This window comes from Oncorhynchus gorbuscha, linkage group LG25, assembly GCF_021184085.1.
Source record: "Oncorhynchus gorbuscha isolate QuinsamMale2020 ecotype Even-year linkage group LG25, OgorEven_v1.0, whole genome shotgun sequence".
NCBI classification, from domain to species: Eukaryota; Metazoa; Chordata; class Actinopteri; order Salmoniformes; family Salmonidae; genus Oncorhynchus; species Oncorhynchus gorbuscha.
This window is the reverse complement of record NC_060197.1, coordinates 7,234,967-7,255,951: the sequence shown is the minus strand read 5'-3', so window position 1 is coordinate 7,255,951 and position 20,985 is coordinate 7,234,967. Positions and strand designations below refer to the sequence as shown.

At 44.2% G+C, this 20,985-nt stretch overlaps 2 protein-coding genes across 2 annotated transcripts; one reads left to right on the top strand and one right to left on the bottom strand.

Moving 5' to 3' along the window:
* Positions 1-16: 16 nt before the first annotated feature.
* On the bottom strand, positions 17-3,794 carry LOC124014387 (V-type proton ATPase subunit E 1-like). The gene is made up of 10 exons (XM_046329295.1): positions 3,674-3,794; positions 3,522-3,581; positions 2,799-2,864; positions 2,384-2,493; positions 2,047-2,113; positions 1,834-1,923; positions 1,327-1,395; positions 1,132-1,226; positions 870-957; positions 17-659 (listed from the first exon to the last, which is right to left on the bottom strand). Exons 2-10 carry the CDS (start codon positions 3,552-3,554, stop codon positions 597-599), a joined length of 681 nt encoding a protein of 226 aa, XP_046185251.1. The 5' UTR covers positions 3,555-3,581; positions 3,674-3,794; the 3' UTR covers positions 17-596.
* Positions 3,795-8,691: 4,897 nt separating this feature from the next.
* On the top strand, positions 8,692-19,669 carry LOC124014296 (bcl-2-like protein 13). The gene is made up of 2 exons (XM_046329123.1): positions 8,692-8,868; positions 18,441-19,669. The coding sequence occupies exon 2, from the start codon at positions 18,642-18,644 to the stop codon at positions 19,404-19,406; it is 765 nt and encodes a 254-aa protein (XP_046185079.1). The 5' UTR covers positions 8,692-8,868; positions 18,441-18,641; the 3' UTR covers positions 19,407-19,669.
* The last annotated feature ends 1,316 nt before the right edge of the window (positions 19,670-20,985 follow it).

The following is a 20,985-nucleotide window of genomic DNA, read 5'->3' as shown; positions in this document are numbered from 1 at the left end:
AAGAGCAGGCAACTGATACTATCGATTTATACTTTATAACATATTTTCACAATAACCTCTTCAGATGGAAATATTGACCCATCCTTCTGTTTCATGATACAACAGCAGACATTACATCAATAAATTAATTGGATTCAATAAGGACATAGTTGGTCTTCAATGTTTTTCCAGCATCACTTCATTTTAATTGTGATAGATGGGAGCAAATAGCTACGGGTGAGTCAATGCTCCATGGAACTTTTTATTATATTTTTTCATGAGAGGAAGATGTTATTAGCCTGAACCAATAAGACTGAAATTATTACTGTCCAGCCAATCATAATAAAGATGACTGCGGTGTGTAAACCAAGATCCCCAGGGGGTGCAGCAGATCCATTACCACTGTGCGAAAGTTGCTCCTCCTACTCACATCTGCAATGAAGTTCAACTTTTATACTGTCCCAAGATGCAAAGAAATACAACAATACATGACAACAACAAATGGTGTCTTTTCCATTTTTAACTGTGATTTTGGAATTCTTCTCACAGACACAGGAATGGTAACTTTCACACGACAAAAATAAATAACTCTTCTTCAAGACGATGGATGGAGACACTCAGTCCAAAAACTTGCGGTTCTGGTTCTGACCAAAGAGAGCCACTCGAATCTCAGGCATCATCTGAGCAGAAAGACAGACACTGGATTAGTGCCAAGCTGAACCTCATGAAAAACCAGAGTAAAGAATCTAAAGAATGATGGTAAGCCGATAGCTTTATGCGAGGATATTCACACTGTTGGTTGTTTATATTGGAAAAATGTCAATGAACTAGATGTGCTAGCTGTTCATAGTGCCACTATAGTTCCTGTGAGACTGTCCCTGTGCCCTTACCTGCTGAGCCATGAGGTCCAGTCTGCTCTCTAGGGTGTTGGACACCTTGATCTTCCCATCAGCGTTGTAGATTTCAATACCTCCTGAACTGAAGGAGACATACAAACAACTTTGAATTAACTCATGAACCCTTGACTGACACCTTAGAAAGACCACAGAAGACATTTTTTTCAATGATGTGTTAATCAATCAATACTAATTCAAAGTAAAAACCTATTTGAAATGAATGGGTTCACATTTGGACAAGGGACTGTCTTCTTACATGTCTGGGGACAGGAAGTTGTCCTGGTCGATGCGAACCTCAATATTGTTCTTCACTGCTGCTTTATAGACGGGAATGGTCTTCTGGATAGCCGCCTGAATAGGAATAGAACATATGAATCATTCATAAACCCGGTATAAAAGGAAATACACTTGAACAACATTGAATTGTTAGAGTGAAAAGGATCATTCTGACCTGAAGCACCTGCAGGTCCTGTTTACGACAGCGGATGGTCACTTTGGTCTCAAGAAGCTGATAGAAACCCTAATATTAAACAACAGAGCAACAGACACATTAAAAACATTCGCTTTAAATCAAATCAAAAACTCACCGCGCAACACCTTTGACCTAAATAACATGCAGGCCTATGTACAGCATACTGATATGTATGCAGGACTGTATTACTGATAAACTATACTGAATGTAACATATGAATGTAGGCCTAAAGTAATAGTTATCTCTGTTTCTCTTAGCGTTGTCCCAGTACAGGACCTTTTTAAGTTCTGTTGGTCTTATTTTCCACGCATGTAGTTCTCCTTCAGCGGTTCTTGTCGATTCATGTTCAGTATTATGTCATGTGTTATGTTCTGTGTGGACGCCAGGAAGAGTAGCTGATGCTTTAGCAATAGCTAATGGGAATCCTAATAAAACACAAAAACTGTGTCAGTGACAAGTATTGCATTATTACAAAAAAGGCCTCGCCTGCAGAACCAGCCCGTCCATCAGTGCTGGGTACCTGGCTGGGTCCTTGGCTACGTTGGCCAGCCGTTGACGCGCCTCGCTCAACATTTCCTGAGGACACACATTGAGAGGGTTAGCCTATTGTTTACATAGAATGTGGTGCTGTAGCAGAACATCATGCCTCTGGCTGTGTTTGAACAAAATAATATGCCAGCCAAGACAAATTAAACTTACTGAAATCATGTCGTCGCGAGCCTTTAACACCTTCAGACGAGCCTGGTTCATCAGGTTAGACATTTGACTGTAGAGGAAGAGAGGTAAGTAAACAAGAGGCTGTGGCACAGGACCACATCACAAGTCCAAGCAGGTGTAAGCCATAGCACATATACTGTGCTTCTTATAATGAATGAGCTGTTGGATGTGACTTCAAATTTAGAATATAAAATACTTAAAGGAAGTTGTGTGTCAGACAGATTCCACTTTAGAGAAAGAAGAGATTGAGGAAGTCTCTGAGGGAGCTGAGAGACTAGCAGCAACACTGCCTGAGCTGTAAAGAAAAAGAGTGACTAACATTTTCTTCTGCTGCTCGATCTGCTTCTCTTTCTTCTCGTAATACTCCATGATCTTCAACCTCTGTGTCTGCACCAGACGGCCCTTCTCGATGTTGAACTCCTCTTCCGCCTGCAGGGGGACACACTTGTCACTCAGAGCATGCAATGAGGAGGCCCGGTCTTTATGATGGTAGGGTCATTCCTCACTATTGAGGATACATTTTAAGAAGTATTGAACCAGTAGAACAGTTAAAGGTACAACTAAAATGATTGATTTAATTTAGTAAATTCTCATTATGTCTTAGAGGAGGGATCATGCCTTCTTATTTCAGTTGAATGTGCCTATGCAAATCTTTTGAGTTTTTATTTGTTGAAAACACACAAAATGTGTGTGCGCGCTGAACTATGCCAGTCACTTGTGAATAAGCACTGTACCTTGGCATCAATTTCCTCTGCCTTCTCATTGGCCTCCTGCTCAATGAAGGCCATCATGTGTTTGATCTATACAGTGGGAAAGAAATAGTGGGAATTAGAGATGAGTTGACAGTAAAAGACTCACCACATGCTTTCCAAGTCATATTTCATGCTGAAGAGAGTCAAGAGGCTGACTTAAAAAGCTTCATTACCCTGTACATTAATTAACTTGTCTCTTTTGGTTCCACCATGTGGTGTGGAATGTGTCTACCTGGTGCATAGCTTACGTTTCTGTTCCATAAATTTCCATGTAATGTTCATCTAACAAAACATGTTCCTAAACCATAAACTACAGAGGGAACTGTAATTATGAAGCCTCCTAATCAATTCTACTTTATATACAGTGCATGATAAGGATTGGCGAGATAAGACAACTGGACATAGGTCTCCTCAGCTGACCATGGGTTTTACCATCATGTGACCATATATTGCATCTCTCCCTCACAAATACCGCACTGAGTAAATGTATTGTGAAATTAGATTTCTAAATCATACTAGACATTGTGATTGTATTTTAGTAGTATTTCAGATTTTTTTCAATGACAACCTTGGCATGATAAAATCACAATTCTGCTCCTTACAAATATACAGTTGCCATAATGTATGATAAGAAAGAAAAAAGGCCTAAATTGAGCAGCAGATGGATAGACGGGTGAAGGTTAAAAGGCTGTAATTGCAATGTACCTGCTTCTGAACGTCGGCATCGCTGAGCGCCATGGTTGCAGCAGTCTAGGATCTTGTTTCCTTGAAAATATAAACACCGTCATTTCAATACAATACATTCAACATGCTTTAAAATATTGTAAATCCTTTAGTGCGATGTATCAATTAATTACCAGAGAAATGCAGCCAGGAATGTATGAATTAACCGTTGTAGTCGTGACTAAAGATGTCTACACTTGATCATCTGATTTTCAACGTCACATGATGTTTACTTCCGGTCTCACCCACCATTAAAATGTGTGACGACGGGTACTGTATGCTACATTGGGTTAGGGGGATATATTATATATTTACAAAAACGAGTGAGTGCAGTGGATACATTTGTAAAATATATAATAAACAGTGTTGGAAAAAGTACACAATTGTCATACTTGAGTAAAAGTAAAGATACCTTAATAGAAAATTACTCAAGAAAAAGTGAAAGTCACCCAGTAAAATACTACTTGAGTAAAAGTAGACGCCATCATTTTCTTTTACACTCCGACACCACCATAATTTACAAATAAAGCATTTGTGTATGTTTAGCGAGTCTGCCAGATCAGAGGCAGTCGGGATGACCAGGGAGACTATCTTGATAAGTGCCTGAATTTGACAGGTTTCCTGTCCTGCTAAGCATTTTATTTTTTATTTTTTATTTCACCTTTATTTAACCAGGTAGGCTAGTTGAGAACAAGTTCTCATTTGCAACTGCGACTGGGCCAAAATAAAGCATAGCAGTGTGAACAGACAACACAGAGTTACACATGGAGTAAACAATTAACAAGTCAATAACACAGTAGAAAAAAAATGGGCAGTCTATATACAATGTGTGCAAAAGGCATGAGGAGGTAGGCGAATAATACAATTTTGCAGATTAACACTGGAGTGAAAAATGATCAGATGGTCATGTACAGGTAGAGATATTGGTGTGCAAAAGAGCAGAAAAGTAAATAAATAAAAAACAGTATAAAAACAGTATGGGAATGAGGTAGGTGAAAATGGGTGGGCTATTTACCAATAGACTATGTACAGCTGCAGCGATCGGTTAGCTGCTCGGATAGCTGATGTTTGAAGTTGGTGAGGGAGATAAAAGTCTCCAACTTCAGCGATTTTTGCAGTTCGTTCCAGTCACAGGCAGCAGAGTACTGGAATGAAAGGCGGCCAAATGAGGTGTTGGCTTTAGGGATGATCAGTGAGATACACCTGCTGGAGCGCGTGGTACGGATGGGTGTTGCCATCGTGACCAGTGAACTGAGATAAGGCGGAGCTTTACCTAGCATGGACTTGTAGATGACCTGGAGCCAGTGGGTCTGGCGACGAATATGTAGTGAGGGCCAGCCGACTAGAGCATACAAGTCGCAGTGGTGGGTGGTATAAGGTGCTTTAGTGACAAAACGGATGGCACTGTGATAGACTGCATCCAGTTTGCTGAGTAGAGTGTTGGAAGCCATTTTGTAGATGACATCGCCAAAGTCGAGGATCGGTAGGATAGTCAGTTTTACTAGGGTAAGCTTGGCGGCGAGTGAAGGAGGCTTTGTTGCAGAATAGAAAGCCGACTCTTGATTTGATTTTCGATTGGAGATGTTTGATGTGAGTCTGGAAGGAGAGTTTGCAGTCTAGCCAGACACCTAGGTACTTATAGATGTCCACATATTCAAGGTCGGAACCATCCAGGGTGGTGATGCTAGTCGGGCATGCGGGTGCAGGCAGCGATCGGTTGAAAAGCATGCATTTGGTTTTACTCGCGTTTAAGAGCAGTTTAGCATTCATACATTTGGGTCTTAGGGAAAATTTATGGAGTAAAAAGTTACATTATTTTCTTCATGAATGTAGTGAAGTAAAAGTAGTCAAAAATATAAATAGTAAAGTACAGATACCCCAAGAAATGTCTTAAGTTATACTTTAAAGTAAGTATTCAACCCCTTTGTTTTGTAAGGCTAAATAAGTTGAGGAGTAAACATTTGCTTAACAAGTTACATAATACATTGCATGGACTCACTCTGTGTGCAATAATAGTGTTTAACATGATTTTTGAATGACTACCTAATCTCTATATACCACACATACAGTTATCTGTAATGTCCCTCAGCCGAGCAGTGAATTTCAAACACAGATTCCACAAATACCAGGGAGGTTTTCCAATGCCTCGCACAGAAGGGCACCTATTGGTAGATTGGTATTTAAAAAACATAAATTTAATATCTCTTTGAGCAAAGTGAAGTTATTATTTAAACTTTGGATGGTGTATCATTACACCCAGTCACTACAAAGATACAGGCGTCCTTCCTAACTCAGTTGCCGGAGAGGAAGGAAACCGCTCAGGGATTTCACCACAAGGCCAATGGTGACTTTAAAACTGTTAAGAGTTTAATGGCTATGATAGGAGAAAACTGTAGATGGATTAACATTGTAGTTTCTAACACAGTACTAACCTAAATGACAGAGTGAAAAGAAGGAAGCATGTACAGAATACAAATATTCTATATATAATATATATAAAACATTGCATCCTGTTTGCAATAAGGCACTCAAGTAAAACTGCAAAGAATGTGGCAAAGAAAATAACATTATGTCCTGAATACAAAGCTTTATGTTACGGGCAAATCCAACACAACACATCCCTAAATACTATTCATATTTTCAAGCATGGTGGTGGCTGCATCATGTTATGGTATGCCTGTCATCAGCAAGGACTCGGGAGCTTTTTAGGATAAAACAAAAACAAAATAGAGCTAAGCACAGGTTTTTTAAAAACTTAAAAAACACAAGGCCAAATATACACTGGAGTTGCTAGTTTTGACTTAAATCGGTGTAATATTCATCGTTAAGGGTAGACCAAGGCGCAGCGTGATTTGGGTTCATCATATTTATTTAAAATGTGAACCAGAAAAAAAAACAATAAACGATACAACGAACGAAAAGCTTTGTCGTGCAAAATACATGCAACTAAACAAAGACAAGATCCCACATCTGAAGGTGGGAAAAAGGGCTGCCTAAGTATGATCCCCAATCAGAGACAACGATAGACAGCTGCCTCTGATTGGGAACCATAGTAGGCCAACAAAGAAAAATAAAACATAGATATACAAAAACTAGAGTAGAGAATAAACAGGGATCTCTAAGGTCAGGGCATGACAGTACCCCCCCACTCCCCCTCGGGACGTAGCCCCCGCTCCCTACGCTGATCCCTCTGCTTCTGTGGAACCTGACCGTGGATCGTCGCCGGAGACTCCGGACCGTGAATCGTTGCCGGAGGAACCAGACCCTGGACCACTGCTGGAGGCTCCAGACTGCAGATTGTCGCAGGATGTTCTAGACTGGGAACCCCCTGTTGGAGGCGCTGGACTGCAGACCGTCACTGGAGACTCCGGATTGCAGAGCATCGTTGGACTCTGGACTGGGGACCGTCGCTGCAATCTCCGGACTGTTGACCGTCGCTGCAGGCTCCTTGCCATGGATCATCACTACAGGCTCCGGGCCATGGATCATCACTGGAAGTTTCATGCCATGGATTACCACTACAGGCTCCGGGCCATGGATCATCACTGGAGGCTTCGTGCCATGGATCATCACTGGAGGCTCCGAGCCATGGATCATCACTGGAGGCTCCGGGCCATGGATCATCACTGGAGGCTCTGGGCCATGGATTATCACTGGAGGCTTCGTGCCATGGATCATCACTACAGGCTCAGGGCCATGGATCATCACTGGAGGATTCGTACGTGGAGCCGGAACAGGTCTCACCGGACTGAGGATACGTACTGGAAGCCTGGTGCGGGGAGCTGCCACAACATGTCGTGGCTGGATACCCACTTTAGCTCGGTGAGTGTGGAGAGCTGGCACGGGACGCACTGGGCTATGAATGCGCACTGGAGGCATAGTGCGTAGAGCCGGCGCAGGATATGCTGGGCCGTGGAGGCGCACTTCGAGGTCTGGAGCGTAGAGCTCGCAAAACACGTCCTGACTGAATACCCCCTGTAGCACGGCAAGTGCGGGAAGCTGGCACAGGCCTCACTGGATTGTGCTGGCGAACTGGGGATACCGTGCGTAGAGCTGGCGCATGATATCCTGGACTGAAGGGACGCACCGGAGGCCAGGAGCGCTGAGCATGGTGCGCAGAACCGGATAACAAGGTGCTTGACCAGTCACTCGCTCCTCACAGTAAGCACGGCTCAGGTCTGAACTCTGACTCCGCCAATCTCCCCGTGTGCCACCCCCCCCAAAAAATTTGGGGGCTGTCTCTTCTGAATGCTTGTATTAAATTAATTAAAGCTGTCAAACACAGACTTCTCACTGAATATCTTTCTCAAATGTTAATATTTTAATTAGACGGAAATCAGTTGCGGATAATGTCAACATCAGAGGAGACTGGTGGGAGGAGCTATAGGAGGATGGGCTCATTGTAATGGCTGGAATGGAATAAAAGGAACAATATCAAACATACGGAAACCACATGTTTGACTCTGTCCCATTTATTCCATTCCATCCATTACAATGAGCCCATCCTCCTGTAGCTCCTCCCATCAGCCTTCTCTGGTCAACATTTATTTAAAGTATTTTTGTAATAATCCTCAGAAATAAATTGTCTGTGCAGACTGACTATGTAGTCAATGATGCAGACCATGGTGCTGCAGACCATATATGGGCCTTGCCAGTAGATGACACTAGAGGGTTAGAGGAATTCCATAAAAATAGCACAGAGTTTCTATTCTGGTTCTGACTCAGTCTGCATTCTTTCCTTCGACAGCACAGTGAATGACTGTCTGCCATCTGGAATTGTGTCAGAAAACTTTGGCCAACTGCCTGTGACAGCACTAACCTCTGCCTCCTCTGTACTGTTAATTCTTATGTCACTCAGAGGTTTTTTTACTGACTTACAGCTAGTTATGTCTGCCCAGTGCAAGAAAGTAGGCATAATAGAAGGCAGAGCTATTTTACCAAGCTGGCACAATGACGAAGTATTCAATCACTTTGCATGCTGCAATTCTATAGCAGCCTCTTACAAATGGAATATATTTATTTTTCCCTCCATAAAACATGCATGGCCACATTGTAGCCAACTGTTACGTCATAGTCTGGGCACTGGACAGGGGATGAAGAAAGAGAGAGACTGGAAGAGTGAGATAGAGATAGAGAGAGAGGGAGGGAGGGAGGGGGGCTCCTGTGTTCTGTGGAGCAGCTGGTAGTCCATTGCTAACTACAGCGTGTATGTCACCCTCTCTGTCGCTGTGTCCTCAGCCCTGACTTTCTGTCTGAGTGCACGTCTCTTACTCTATTTCAACATCTCTCTCTCGCCTACGACTTTCAACACTTTACAGAGAGGAGCCAGGTAAGAAAGACACTTATTTTACTCTGATCTTAATTAATGGAATGCAAGGCCGCATCACAGGATATCTTGTTGTTGTTTCAGGGCAGGACTCTCCAACCCTGTTCTTTGAAAGCTACCATCCTGTAGGTTTTTATTCCAACCCTGATCGAGCGCACCTCAATCGAATAATTCGCTGGTTGATATGATGAATCAAGTTAGTTACAACTTGCGTTGGAGCGAAAAATCTACAGGAGGGTACCTCTCTAGGAACAGGGTTGGAGAGCCCAGTTTTAAGGGAATTGTGGTGTGTGGGTGTATAGTACTGTAGTTGTATTAGTAGTACATCATAGTACACACACGTAGTAGTAATATATGTAGTTGAGGGGAGAGGGCCTTGTAAAAGCTTGCTTTGTTAAACCAATATAGAATGCGTCTATATCAGCCATCATGGAGCTCTTTGATGTTATGAAGGGCACAACTCCAAGAGGTTTTAACCTTGTGTACCACCTGTCAACATAAAGAAGTCTGTTTCTCCGGGTGTTGTTTGGTGGTTGTCATTAGTTACTAATTAAATCAACAGGGACAGGACTATGTCCGAAGTCTTGTGTCCAGCTAACCTGTCATTGACATCGGGAAAAACTAGCCTTATGTGCAGTCTATCCTCAAGTGTGTGTGTCTGTGTCCGTACGTCCCTGTGTGTATGTTTGTGTGTGCATGTGCATGTGTGTGTCTGTTGTCATGTGTCTGTTTCTAGAAATCCAATCGGATAAGATCATCAGATGGTTCACGAGGGGCTGAGAATGTGTGGTTTCCTCTGTCTGACATTCAAACTGACCTTTTATCTCTGGGGCTCTGATATCATGACCATGAGTCTCTGACATCACTTCCATGGGTATCTGATACTATTGGGAAGAGAACAAACCTGGGTTCAAAATCATTTCAAATACTTTATCTGGGTTTGATTGAACTTGCCTGGCACAATGTAACCAATAGAATAGTCACAACAGAAGTGCAAACCCCATCTATCTGGCACTCCAGACAGACTAGGCCAAACACTAAATGTATCTGAAAGATTTCAAATAGTAATTGAACCCAGGTCTGGAAAGGAGTTGGACTCCACATTATAGGGATTTGTTTTAATTAAACTCTGTGGGGGTTAAAAGCCATTGTCAGGGGGTGGCTCATTGGGAAACCTATAACTAAAAGAGGGTAATAAGTGATGGAGCCTTGTTGGACAGACTAAGCAATTAATATGCTTTAGAACAGGTACTGTACAGTACCATTCCACATAAACAAGTTTGTGGATATCTGCCTATAAGCCTGCTCTGTGCCTTGCAGGGAGAGCGTGATCACCATGTCACTGCTTCCCCTTGTGCCAAAATGCCTCGTAACATACACCTGGCAGGCCTCGATGTTAGAGAGAGGGCAGCTTTCTCGGCATGCTGCACTGGTCACATGACAGCTGGTTAGTCACTGCATTTGTCACATGCTGAAGGTTATGTGACTTCTATTCCATGGCTCACTCTTCCAAGCTAAACAGTTTGGGAATGATGGGAAACAGGGTAGGGTTGTAAGAAATTAGTGGCTACTTGGAAACGTGACTTTGGACTGATGAGAATTTGTTTTGCCTGTAATGACAGTGACATGAGTTCCAGATGTGTGGAGGCTGGTGCCATCAGTGATGATTTTCATAAAATGACTCTTGGCTTCTTGTTGGGTGCACTGCAAACACTAGGTCCAATGTATAGATATTCTAGGTATTTAAAATGATTCCCCCACCCAAACAGACAGATATTTAATCCACGGTCTCTGCTGATGTGCCTCTCAGAGACAGTCGATCTCAGGACAAACACACAATGTGTTCTGTAACTGTACAGAGGAACACAAGTAGCACGGCACAAGTGCATGAGCTGTTTGATGATTCAATATTGATCAAATCAGGAAATATTTATCGTAAACATGGATAAAGGTGACCGATATAAATGTCCTCTGTCTCTGTGGTTCTATGCTTATTCATTATGTAATAAATGGCTCTGACTTGATCTCAGTGTTTTGACTCTGTGCCTGGGATGAGATTACACACATGCACAATGATTAATCAGGGTCACTCAATGATGGACAGATGCATTCCATCTCAATATACAAGGAATTAACAAATACATACAGTGATATTTGAATAGAAAGGATGGACTGAAAGACAAGGGTACAATGAGAGGATGAAGAGTGCTGCCACAATCTAAAATGGATTTTAAAAACATTCTACACACAATACCCCATAATGACAAATACGTTATTTACGTAAGTATTCAGACCCTTTGCTACGAGACGGGACAAGGGGAGAAAAAACAACAGGTTTTAATAAGGAAATGTGAAACGTGGGATTAATCTTAAGGGATCTGGGTAAGTGTAGGCGATAAGAAACTGAGTTAACTCTCCTGGCAACCTTAAAGGGACCGATGTATTTTTGGGACAGCTTGCGAGACTCCACCCGTAGTGGTAAGTCTCTTGTGGTGAGCCAGACTCTCTGGCCGGGGTGCAGGGTAGGCCCGGGACGGCGACGTCTGTTGGCTTGTTGTTGGTACCTCTGTGAGGAACGCATAAGATTAAGACGGGTCTTCCTCCACATAAGCCGACAGCTTCTGACGAACTTCAAGGCTGAAGGCACTCTGACTTCTGCCTCCTGGTCCGGGAACAATGGAGGGGCATAGCCAAACTGACACTCGTGCGGGGACATACCAGTGGAGGAGGAGCGCAAGGTGTTGTGCGCATATTCGGCCCAAACAATGAAGGACGACCATGTGGACGGGTTGTTACGAGTCATACATCGGAGGGTGGTTTCCAGCTCTTGATTCATCCTCTCAGTTTGGCCGTTGGACTCCGGATGGTACCCTGAAGATAGACTGGCAGAAGCCCCCATGAGTTGGCAGAAGGCCTTCCAAAACCTAGAGGCGAACTGGGGACCTCTGTCAGAAACCATATCTTGAGGAATGCCGAAGACTCGGAACACATGATTAATTACCAACTCAGCCGTTTCCTTGGCAGAAGGTAACTTAGTCAGAGGGACGAACCTGGCCGCCTTTGAAAACCTGTCGATAATGACTAGGATAGTAGTATTGCCATGGGATGGAGGAAGCCCAGTAATGAAGTCCAACGAGATATGGGACCAGGGTCTGTGCGGAACAGGTAAAGGGTGAAGGAGTCCTTGCGGGCGGAGGTGAGAAGATTTGCCCTGGTAGCACACAGGCAGGCATTGACGAAAGTGGCAACATCTTCTCTTATGGTAGGCCACCAGAACTTACGCTGGATGAACTCCAAGGTGCGACCTACGCCCGGGTGACAGGTGAGGCGAGAGGAGTGCCCCCACAGAAGGACCTGAGTCCTCACTGCCTTGGGGACAAACAACCGATTGGCAGGACCTCCTTTCGGGTCCGGTTCAATAGCTTGAGCTCGTCTCACGGTATCCTCAACTTGCCACGAGATCGGAGCCACGATCTTAGCAGCAGGAAGGACAGGCATGTCCGTGTCATCTCGAATGGCAGGAGCGTAGACTCGGGACAGGGCATCCGGTTTGAGATTCTTCGACCCGGGCCGATAGGTGAGGATAAACTGGAATCGATTGAAGAAAAGAGACCATCTAGCTTGTCTAGAGTTCAGCCGCTTCGCCTGCTGGATATACTCCAGATTTTTGTGGTCCGTAAGCACTTGAAACGAGTGAGAAGCCCCCTCGAGCCAGTGTCTCCATTCCTTCAATGCCATCTTAACCGCTAGGAGTTCACGATCCCCCACATCGTAGTTCCTCTCAGCCGGGGTAAGCCAGTGTGAGAAGAAAGCGCACGGATGAAGCTTCTTGTCTTCACCCCTCTGAGACAGGACAGCTCCAACACCAACTTCTGAGGCGTCTACCTCCACCACAAACGGTTCATCCGTAGTCGGTAGTATCAGGATGGGAGCAGAGAGGACGCGCTGCTTGAGTCCTTGGAAGGCCATCTCAGCTTCTCTTCCCCACAAAAACCTTGCATTGCCACCCTTGGTTAAAGCTGAGAGAGGGGCTGCCACCAAGCTGAAGTTCTTGATGAACTTGCGGTAAAAGTTAGTGAAGCCCAGGAAACGCTGAACTTCCTTAACGGATTTGGGGGTGGGCCAATCCGCTACTGCCCCTACCTTCCTGGGGTCCATTTGGACTCGACCGGGTTCCACTACAAATCCCAGGAATTGTACTCGGGATGAATGGAATTCACATTTTTCCGGCTTGACGTACAGATGGCTGTCTAGGAGGCGTTTGAGTACTTGTCTGACATGCTTAGTGTGTTCTTGAAGAGAGCTCGAAAAGATGAGGATGTCATCCAAGTAAACGAACACAAATATGTTAAGCATATCCCTAAGCACATCGTTTATGAGCGCTTGGAACACCGCTGGGGCGTTGGTCAGGCCGAAGGGCATCACCAAGTTAATCATAGTGACCAGTAGGCGTGTTGAAAGCGGTCTTCCACTCGTCACCAGGTCTGATCCGCACAAGATGGTATGCGTTCCGCAGGTCAAGCTTAGTGAAAACAACTGCTTCCTGGAGCAGCTCGAAGGCTGTGGCCATAAGGGGTAGCGGGTAACGGTTACGGACGGTTATGGCATTGAGTCCCTGGTAGTCGATGCAAGGACGTAATCCACCGTCTTTCTTGGCCACAAAGAAAAACCCTGCTCCCGCCGGGGAGGTGGATGGACGCATGAGGCCTGCTTCCAGAGCGTCCTTGATGTAGGTATCCATAGCAGCTCGTTCGGGTGGAGATAGGGAAAAGATCCGACCCCTGGGAGGGCAAGTGCCCGGAAACAGTTCGATGGGGCAATCATAAGGTCTATGGGGTGGTAGCATGGTGGCCCTCTGTTTGCTAAATACCAGTTTGAGGTCATGGTAACACTCGGGAACTCGGGTCAGGTCGATGGATTCTAAAGACTCGGGAGTAGAACTCGGGGAATTCGGGAAAATACAAGTAGCTTGGCACGTAGGACCCCACTGCTTGATAGTGCCCACAGACCAGTCGATGTGAGGGTTATGGCTGTGAAGCCAGGGGTATCCAAGGACGAGAGGGAACTCGGAACAGGAGATCAAATGAAAGTTCATCAATTCCTGGTGTTGTGAAACTGAAAGTCGCAAGGAGGTAGTGACATGAGTGACAAGTCCAGATCCCAAAGGGCTTCCATCCAATGTAGTAACCCTCATGGGGTCACTTAGAGGTTCAGAGGGAACGCCATTCTCCTTCGCCCAGACACCATCCATGAAGTTACCTGCGGCTCCAGAGTCTACTAAGGCTTGAAGCTGAAGCTTGTGTTTGTTCCAAGAAAATGGTGACTGGAATGAGCAGACGGGAGTTGGACGGATGGGAGGAGGTTATGTTTCCCGTTACAGTTCCCCCCGGTCTGTACGGGACAGAGCGTTTCCCTGGAACCCGGGACACGTGGAACGGAAATGGCCCGGTTTGCCGCAATATAGACAGCGTCGCTCCCTCATCCGGCGGTCTCTCTCAGCCTGGGAGATGCGTCCAATCTGCATGGGTTCCAGTGGAGCCAGCGAGGATAAAGGTGGGGACTCGGAGCTGGGACTGATAGGGGCTAGAGGTCTACGGTTGAGTTCTCTCTCGCTCAGACGCTGGTCAATGCGTGAGGCCATCTTGATCAGGGACTCGAGATTGTCCGGTGGTTCCCGAGTGGCCAGTTCATCTTGGATAGTGTCGGAAAGGCCTTTCAGAAAACACACCGTGAGCGCCTCGTTGTTCCAGCCACTCGCTGCTGCCACCGTGCGGAACTGGATGGCATAGTCCGTCACGCTGCGCTGACCTTGGTGGAGAGTCAGGAGCTGTTTGGCTGAGTCAGGACCACTGCTTGGGCCTTGAAACACTCGTTTGAATTCCTCAGCAAAGGCAGAGTAGCTGGCACAGCAGGAACTATGGGCATCCCACACAGCAGTAGCCCAGGCCAGGGCTTTTTCCGACAGCAGGGTGATGATATATGCGATCTTAGACCGGTCGGTGGGGAACGACGAGGTTTGCAGCTCGAAGGAGAGAGAACATTGGGTGAGAAACCCTTTACAAGCACTTGGATCACCTGAGAACCGTTGGGGAGGTGGAAGACGAGGTTCAGCCAGAGGGTTAACTGCCATGGGTACGTGAATCTGAGGTACTGGGACGGGAACTGTTGCCGGGGTAAGTCGATCAGATATCTGCTTTGTGGAAGTCAGCATCTCCGACAGAAGATGAGAATTTCTAGCCATTAAGGCCTCTTGCTGAACCAGGGCGGCTTCGTGGCGTTGGACAGTCTCCTGGTGGTGGGACAGCATGGCAACAAGGTCCTGGGAACTGGCTGCCTCTGGGTTCATTTTTGGCTCTGTGTTTCTGTCAGGACCCGGTTACGAACCCGGGTCTCCGGAGTGAGAAACAGTCACTTAACCAACTGAGCCACGAATAGTCGGCAGAAGCCAGAAGATGAGGCAGACACAGCAGTACTTGAGACGGTGTATTTAATGAAGTAAAAAGTGAAGTTCTTCAGGAAAACATGTAACTCCACAACCTCAAAAGGAATCCTACAAGAACAAAGGTAATCCTCCAAGACAAAAAAGGTAAATCCACAAGGTGGAAGGTAAAGCACAAAAAGTCTCAAAAGATACTCAAAAAACAAACAAACAAGAACAAAAAACAGAATTCCACAAGAGAGTCCACCGGGATAAACAAGAGTTCTCGGAGTACTAGGGCTGGGTGCTAACATACAAACACAGAGCAAAGAACAGAGGAAAACAAAGGGTTTAAATACAATCAGGGGAAACGAGGCACAGGTGCAAATAATAATGGGGATCGAGGGAAAACAAAAGGTCAAAAGGCACAATGGGTGCATCTAGTGACCAAAAACCGGAACAACCCTGGCCAAATCCTGACACAGGGACTGGGAGACTAGCCAGGGTCGAGGCAAAGATGAACGGAGCAAAGTACAGAGAGATCCTTGATGAAAACCTGCTCCAGAGCGGGCAGGACCTCAGACTGGGGCAAACGTTCACCTTCCAACAGGACAACAACCCTAAGCACACAGTCAAGACAATGCAGGACTGGCTTCGGTACAAGTCCCTGAATGTCCTTAAAGTGCCTTGCAAAAGTATTCACTATTTTGTTGCATTGAAACCTGTAATTTAAATTGATTTTTATTTGGATTTCATGTAATGGACATACACAAAATAGTCTAAATTGGTGAAGTAAAAAAAAATTTTTTTTTAAATAAAAACAATGGAAAAGTGGTGTGTGCATATGTATTCACCCCCTTTGCTATGAAGCCTCTAAATAAGATCTGGTTCAACTAGTTACCTTCAGAAGTCACATAATTAATTAAATGAAGTCCACCTGTGTGCAAGCTAAGTGTCACATGATCTGTCACATGATCTCAGTATATATACACCTGTTCTGAAAGGCCCCAGAGTCTGCAACGCCACTAAGCAAGGGGCACCACCAAACAAGTGGCACTATGAAGACCAAGGAGCTCTCCAAACAGGTCAGGGACAAAGTTGTGGAGAAGTACAGATCAGGGTTGGGTATTAAAAATATCTGAAACTTTGAACATCCCACAATTTTTTTTATAATCCATTATTAAAAAATTGAAAGAATATGGCACCACAACAAACCTTCCAAGAGAGGGCCACCCACCAAAACCCACGGGAGGAGGAGGACATTAATCAGAGAGGCAACAAAGAGACCAAAGATAACCCTGAAGAAGCTGCAAAGCTCCACAGCAGAGATTGGAGTATCTGTCCATAGGACCACTTTAAGCTGTACACTCCACAGAGCTGGGCTTTGCGCAAGAGTGGCAAGAAAAAGGCCATTGCTTAAAGAAAAAAACAAGAAAATATGTTTGGTGTTCACCAAAAGTCATGTGGGAGACTCCCCAAACATATGAAAGAAGGTACTCTGGTCAGATGAGACTAAAATGTAGCTTTTTGGTCATCAAGGAAAATGCTATGTCTGGTGCAAACCCAACACCTCTCATCACCCCAAGAACACCATCCCCACAGTGAAGCATGGTGGTGGCAGCATCATGCTGTGGGGATGTTTTTCATCCGCAGGGACTGGGAAACTGGTCAGAATTTAAGGAATGATGGATGGCGCTAAATACAGGGAATCTCTTGAAGGAAACCTGTTTCATTCTTCCAGAGATTTGAGGCTGGGGCAAAGCTTCACCTTCCAGCAAGACAATGAACCTAAGCATACTGCTTAAGCAACACTCGAGTGGTTTAAAGGGGAAACATTTAAATGTCTTGGAATGGCCTAGTAAAAGCCCAGACCTCAATCCAATTGAGAATCTGTGGTATGATTTAAAGATTGCTGTACACCAGCGGAACCCATACAACTTGAAGGAGCTGGAGCAGTTTTGCCTTGAAGAATGGGAAAAAATAGAGTTTATAGAGACATACCCCAAGAGACTTGCAGCTGTAATTGCTGCAAAAGGTGGCTCAACAAAGTATTGACTTTGGGGGGGGGGGGTGAATAGTTATGCACGCTCAAGTTTTCCATTTTTTGTATTATTTCTTGTTTGTTTCACAATAAAAAATATTTTGCATCTTCAAAGTGGTAGGCATGTTGTGTAAATCAAATGATACAAACCCCTCAAAAATCCATTTTAATTCCAGGTTGTAAGGCAACAAAATAGGAAAAATGCCAAGGGGGGTGAATACTTTCGCAAGCCACTGTAAGTGGCCGAACTAAAGCATGGACTTCAACCAGATCAAACATCTTTGGAGAGGCCTGAAAATAGCTGCCCAGCGACACTCCCCATCCAATCTGACGGAGCTTGAAAGGTTCTTGAGGCTGTAATTGCTGCCAAAGGTGCTTCAGCAAAGTACTGAGTAAAGGGTCTGAATACTTATGTAAATGAGATATTTAATTTTTTTAAATATAAATTAGCAAACATTTCTAAAAAGCTGTTTTTGCTTATTATGGGGTATTGTGTGTAGATTGATGAGGGGGAAAAACTATTTAGAAATAGATTTTAACATTTCAACATGTTGAAAAAGTCAAGGGGTCTGAATACTTTTCAAATGGACTGTAAATTTCTAATTGTAACGTTTTGCGCAATGCAATGTCCTCTGGCTGAAATGGAAATACATATATAGGGCTTATACATAGTCAGACATGTGAGGGCCAGGCTATATATAGAAAAGAATGCTGCAACACGGAGCAGAGGGTGCTACTTTTTCCACACAGAACTTGATCAGTCCACGTCACTGAAGGACATCTTCTAATATATTGGTTAACCTTTTCCAGGGACCACAGCTATGAGGTAGCCTAGTCCCAGAACGGTGTGTGCTCTTGCCAACTCTATTGCTGCCATTTTCAAGCCAAACAATTCCATAAGCAGTTGGCAAGAGATCAGAAACAGACGCTATGAGATTATGTGTCATAAAAACACACAATCATTCTAGCAACTATTAAGTAGTTATAAAGGTTTGATATTAAACTCAATATAGTTGATTAATTTATTGTTGATTTTAGGAATTTAATTTATTTTCTGAACAATATTATCCTATATGTTTTCATGTTAATGGTTGGTTGTCTGTTGTGTCTCTCTAGTGACCAGGTTTCAGACTGGAGGGCAAGGTCCCAGCAGTGTCCAGAGGGGGGGACAGTGGTGAGGTCAGTTCCCTGTCTGGAGAGCAGAAGCCTGATTGGCTGGGCCCCGCCACATTACAGCTGAGCCAGGGAGACAGTGGCGGGTCTGGCCCCTGGCAGACAGAGAGCAGCCTGGCTGAGTCCTGGTCCACCGTGGGAGACATGATGGACACCGAGGACACCAAGAGCCTGGACAGCAGCGACGGAGTGGTCCACCTAGCTGAGGAGCGCAGCGAGAACCACTCCTCCATCTCCGACATGGTCCACCTAGAGCGGGAGGAGAAGATACTTGCGGAGGAGGAGGAGGACGGGAGCCTGGGGGAAGAGGAGGAGCTGCAGGCCTGTGTGATGAGTGTGTTTGGGGGAGGAGGAGACATGTCTGAGTTCAGGGAAGAGGAGCTGGATACCCAGGAATTATTACCTTCATCTGAGGTGTCAGCTGACCACCAAGAGACTATGGATTTAATGATGTCTGTGGCTGAGGAGCTATTTGTCCAGGAGGAGCCTGTTGAATTATCCCACGCCACCACTGCCTCTATGCCCATGCCAGTTTGGAAGCTAGAGCCCCCCTCTGCCTCCTCTACTCCTGTCCCCTCAATACCTACACTAGCTGAGTTACATTCAGAGCTCCAATACTCTATGCAGGAGCAGCTCCACCCTCCCCCGGTCCTAGGACCAGGAGCACCACAGCCACCAGACCAGAGCCAAACTAACAGCCAACCAGAGTCCTTGGCCTCGCTCCACACTGCCCAGGAGACACAGGAAATCCCACCAGTGACACAGGAGGTTCCACCAGAAAAGACAGAGGCAGAGCTTGCTACATCGCCCCATGCCACTGAGCTACCTGTGCTGCTGTGTGGGGGCGCTGCAATGGTGGCTATTGTGGGAGTATTAGCTTATGGGGCTGTGGCTTACTGCAGAAAGTAGCAAACCCCTATCCTGTGAGCCCCAGCAGCCATATAACCCAGATCTTTTAAAATCTACTCTAAACTATTCCACCAAGTACATACTGGATTTTACACAATGCGTTTCTTTGCATCTAAGTAGTATTATAAAGGTTGGTTACATTTTTTATCTATTTCCTGTGCTACCTCAGTCCATGTAAGAGCTCAGGAGATTTGTAAGAGCAAGAATATTTGTTTCTCTGTAAATTCACAGGAAATTACACTTTTAAAATATCTTAAAAATCAGATCTTTGTTTGTTGTTTATTTTTTGTCCCTGTCAATGCATTATAAAATAACACACACGCATGCACGCCCATGCACACACACACACACACTAATTAGGACTATAGTTGAGCCACTTCAAGGGGTATTGTATAATGGCTTGTTCTGTGTCACTGTGGGCAAACTCAGTGACTTTGTTAGTTTTTGATCAAATGTATTAGTGGATATTCATCTGTATAGTGACTCAGCTGCAAATCAGCAAAGGGCCAAAGTTTATATAGCAGGTGTGGATATCTGGAGTTACAGTAACCACACAGCACTGCCCCCTGTTGCTCAGTTTTCTGTAATACAGAACAACAACTACTATTTGTCTACAAACCCTAGAGATTGATTTCCTGTTCAACATGGCAAATAAATAGAGGTCTTCTGCAAGCCTTAAATAATTTAATGCACTCAGATTGTGCTCTGTGCTCCAATATTTTCCTACTTTGGCTGCTGTGGGGGAAATAGATTTGATAAGAAAAGGTCCCTTTGACATTTTTATTCCTTGTGAAAACACACACTGGTTACTCAGCAAACATTCCCAACCTTAATTCTCGCTCTGTTATAAACAATTATAAATGTTAATGTTACTTTCTATGAAGTACATACATAAACCGTTTTTTTCTTTGAACTGAAGGCTTGACTAAAGTAGATGCATTATTATAATTTTCTGACATGGTGTGATGTCAGTCTTTACTACTTCCTAGTGGCCATGTGTGGAACAGTAAAATAATATATTTATAAAAATATGTGGAACAGTTTTTTCCTGTTGTGGATATATATTTATTTTTTATTTTATTTAACCTTTATTTAACTAGGTAGGAGAAGTCAGGATATAATTATAAGTGACTCATATTCACAAGTCCATGACCATGAATTCACTGGCTAAAACTTCAAATGGAAAAAGTATAAATTAAGTTATTCATTCTGTATTATTTCATTTGAAATTATATCTAAAACAATCTCAGAGATATACATCACATTTTTTTCTAAATAGTACTTGTGGTTACATTTTCTCTAACCACAAGTCAAAGGCTATCTAAACTGTTAACATTGACTGTCTCAAATTAACATGTATTCATACTCCGTTAATAGGAACCAGTGGCATCTACAATTACTTTGATATAGTGAGAAAAAAATACATTCTTGCAGAACAAAAATTAAACAAAATCACAAAAACAAAAGAAACTCAACATGCAACATCCACATCCATAACTCAGACCATAACATGACCTCACTGATATAGTTTTACAATGCTGTTGCCTCACAAACTTTATTCCACTGATCTAATCTGTGT